The 4,052-nt window shown below is 41.9% G+C and overlaps 1 protein-coding gene across 1 annotated transcript; it reads left to right on the top strand.

The window, feature by feature from the left end:
• The first annotated feature begins 1,148 nt into the window (after positions 1-1,148).
• On the top strand, positions 1,149-3,708 carry LOC100403660 (olfactory receptor 7A10). Its single transcript, XM_078360832.1, has one exon. It carries the CDS (start codon positions 2,562-2,564, stop codon positions 3,603-3,605), a length of 1,044 nt encoding a protein of 347 aa, XP_078216958.1. The 5' UTR covers positions 1,149-2,561; the 3' UTR covers positions 3,606-3,708.
• The last annotated feature ends 344 nt before the right edge of the window (positions 3,709-4,052 follow it).

Below are 4,052 nucleotides of genomic sequence, written 5' to 3'. Positions count from 1 at the left end.
AGATAGACCCAGGGGGTGAGACTCAAATACAGGGAGGTGAGTGCGAACCAAAGACATATTTTCAAATAAATATGGCATAGGCAGAGGAATAAAAATTAGATTAGGATTCTGCCAAGTGGATCATTGAACATTAAAGCTCTGCTTCTGGCGAAGCTGAAGTCAATTTCAATTTTTGGGAGATCTATGTGGGAGAGGGAAGGGTGTGTGAAGGTATCACAGAGGGTGAAGCCTTGTCTTTGCAGGCACAGAATTTTACTTTCATTCTCCAGTGGGAAGTCATAGGGTGGGGGTGGAGGGATTAAGCTGGAATATTCAATGACCAACTTTGAAAGATAGATTTCTCTGAATTAACGAGAATATTGGCATGGAGGGGTGCCAGCCTGGGAAAGATGACAAGGAACTGAAATGAGGCCAGAGAATCGGGACTGGAAAGGTGAGAAAGGGATGGAGACGTTGAGTGGCAGATGGGATAAATCAGCCTCGTCTCATCACCAGGGATAACAATTCATTTACTAACAGGAAGGAACCATGCAAAGCACTTTATACATATATTGATTAACTCTGTGGACCACATCAGGACAATGCCATCCACTCTATAGGGAAAGATACCAGCATTTATAAATTCTGTCATTATTAGCAACATGGGTGGAAGTGGAGGTCATCATGTTGAGTGAAATAAGCCAGGCACAGAAAACATTTACATGGGAGCCCAAAATCAGGATCTCTTAAAGGTAGTGAATAGAATGGCAGTTACCAGAGGCTGGAAAGGGTAGTGCAGAGGGAAGGATGAAAGCCAGTTGCTTATGGGCACAAAACTACAGTTAGATGGAAGGAATAAGATCTACTGTTCCACAGCACAACAGGATGACTATACTCAACAATAACTTATTATATATTTCTAAACAGATAGAAGAGAAGATATGGGGTATTTCCAACACAAAGAAATGATGAATGTTTGACAGGGCAGGTATGCCACTTACCCAGATTTGATCACTATGCATTGTATGCTTGCATCAAATTATCACATGTAGCCCATAAATATGTACAATTATGTATTTATAAAAATTTTTAAATAATTTAGAATGACTTTGTAGGCTTTTCTAAGTCCAACAGCAAGTACAGAGCAGATGCAAAATTATAAATTTTTTTTCTGATGATAGTTGTTTTGCATTTACAAACATGTACAAGCTGGAACATTCAATAACCAGCTTTGAAAGATAGATTTCTCTGAATTGATGAGAATATTGGCATGGAGGGGTGCCAGCCTGGGAGAGATGACAAGGACCTGAAATGAGGCCAGAGAATTGGGACTGGAAAGGTGAGAAAGGGATGGAGACATTTGAGTGACAGACAGGAAAAATGAGAGGTAGAAGAAAAACAGCCTCATCTCATCACCAGTGATAACCATTCATTTAGGAATAAGAAAGAGCCATGCAAAGTTTTTTCACGTACATTGTTTTGCATTTACTATAGTTTACACAAATATTTTACAATTGCATCTTAAACACCCCCACCCACTTTTATTGGACTTTGTGTGATTCCTTTTGTAAACTGTGGGTTTATTCCCTTTTCCCCTTTTCTCTTGGGGTGTTTAATCTGTAAGACATCTTGACACTATAAAGGTATCAGTTTGTATTAATTAATAATTATTCTGGGCATTGGGGTATATAAGCAGAGTTGAAATGTTGCCAGAAACAAGGAAGCTTTTTTCATCAGTCTCTCATCAACCACCTGTGTCCATCATGCCGATCATTCATCTCTTTTGTTATGCAGATTTTTATATATTTTGTTAAATACAAGGCACAAAATGATAATGTAAAATAGAGCCCCACTTTTACACATCCATGGGAAGCTTACAGCCTGGAAGTTGCTGCCCTGTTTACATTCTTAGGGGCCACATTAATAGAGGGCTGGGAACCACTTGGGGAGATGGGGCTGTCAGTGTGTTGAAGTTTCAGCAGCAGTAGGGAGACCACCTGGTTCCTCAACACCCCAACACCACCTCTCATCACTCCTTCCTCCTCCCATCACTCATCCCCCTCACCACACTGGCTCCTATTCGAGCCTTCATTATCTGAAACAAGAACCTCCCCCAGGCCTTTGCCCTAGTCATTCCCTCCGCCAGGCACAGACTTTCTCACATATCCTCCAGCTCCCACCCATTCTTCCTTGAGGTCTCTGTTGAAATGTCACCTGGTCTGCTGGTCTTGCCTGGACACCCATAAAAAATAGCAGCCCCTATCCATTCTCTTTTGATGTGCTTTCATTTCCTTCTAAGCACCATCTAACACATCAGATGATGATGTCTTTATCAGCTCATGGTCTTTCTCCATCATTGGATAGTAAGAACATCAACTTCTCAGCACCCTACACTCATTAGCCAGACAGTTCCTGGAGCATGGTCAGCGCACAATCAGTATTACTCAAGTGCATGAAAGAATTTCTCATTAAACAATGCACAGCCTCTTAGGGAAAGGTTGAGCATAGCACAGGAATTTTCAATCAGAGACAGCTCTGAAGAGCACAGAAATTGAGACAAGTTCCATACACAAAATATAGAAATGAATATCTTGACTGCAAAATATAAATGGTTGCCTTTCAGCAATGCGAGTGGTGCCCTTTTGAGTGAAACTCAGTCATGTTCTCTTTCTCTGACTAGTAGTCACCAAAACCACGTGGAACCCATGAATGATACAAGGATTTTAGGATTTCTTCTTCTGGGACTTTCAGAGGAACCAGAATTGCAGCCTGTTATCTTTGGACTTTTCCTCTCTACGTATCTGATGACTGTGTTTGGAAACCTGCTCATCATCCTGGCCATCAGCTCTGATTCCCACCTCCACACCCCCATGTACTTCTTTCTCTCCAACCTGTCCTTTGTGGACATCTGTGTTACCTCCACCACACTTCCGAAGACACTGTCAAACATCCAGACACACAGCAAAGTCATCACCTATGCAGGCTGCGTCACCCAGTTGTACTTCTTTGTACTCTTCATAGGGTTGGACAGCTTACTCCTGACCGTGATGGCCTATGACCGGTTTGTGGCCATCTGTCACCCCCTGCACTACACGGTCATCATGAACCCTCAGTTCTGTGGACTGCTGGTTCTAGTGTCCTGGATCATGAGTGCCCTGCATTCCTTGACAGAAAGCTTAATGGTATTACCACTGCTCTTTTGTACAGACTTGAAAATCCCCCAGTTTTTCTGTGAAATTCATCAGATAATTCATATTGCCTGTTCTGACACCTTTCTTAATAACCTGGTGATGTATTTGTCAACTGTGCTCCTGGGCGGTGGTCCCCTTGCTGGGATCCTGTACTCTTACTCTAAGATAGTTTCCTCTATACGTGCAATCTCATCAGCTGAGGGGAAGTACAAGGCATTTTCCACCTGTGCATCTTACCTCTCAGTTGTCTCCTTATTCTATTGTACAGGCCTAGGGGTGTACCTGAGTTCTGCTGCAACCCACAGCTCACTCTCAAGCGCAGCAGCCTCAGTGATGTACACTGTGGTCACCCCCATGCTGAACCCCTTCATCTACAGCCTGAGGAACAAAGACATAAAGGAAGCTCTAAGACGATTCTTCAGAAGAAAGAAATAAAAGGAGCATCTTTCCAGAAGTGCATGTGATTTCAAAGCTCTAACCTTCAGACTTAGACATTGTGATTCACGAATCAGATCATGGAAGGAAAAAGTCCTGCTTCTCTTCAATTTCTAGAGTTTGAATTTCCTTGTTCTTGAGTGCTGTGTAGGTTTTATGCTATTTCTTTAGAAAGCTTTCTGCTCTGATATCCAATCAGTTTTTTCTTTGTCATTGTTCTAATTTCCCAGTTATTTCCAAACTAGAGTAAAAAACCTCTTAGAGATTCCTATTTGTTTAATATACTAGAGAGTTGTATCCGTCCTAAAAATCAGTTGCAGTTGGCTCCTGTAAGGTCATTAGTATAATTACATTGTAGATGATCATCTGAGACCACAGTTTTTCACATCTGAGTCCCTCATTTCTTTCTCTGTCACTACCTTGACTGTTCTTTCTGACCATGTCAAC

The sequence above is a fragment of the Callithrix jacchus genome, chromosome 22 (assembly GCF_049354715.1).
Source record: "Callithrix jacchus isolate 240 chromosome 22, calJac240_pri, whole genome shotgun sequence".
In the NCBI taxonomy this organism is placed as follows: Eukaryota; Metazoa; Chordata; class Mammalia; order Primates; family Cebidae; genus Callithrix; species Callithrix jacchus.
The sequence above is the reverse complement of the archived record's forward strand: the minus strand, read 5'-3'. Positions and strand labels throughout refer to the sequence as shown.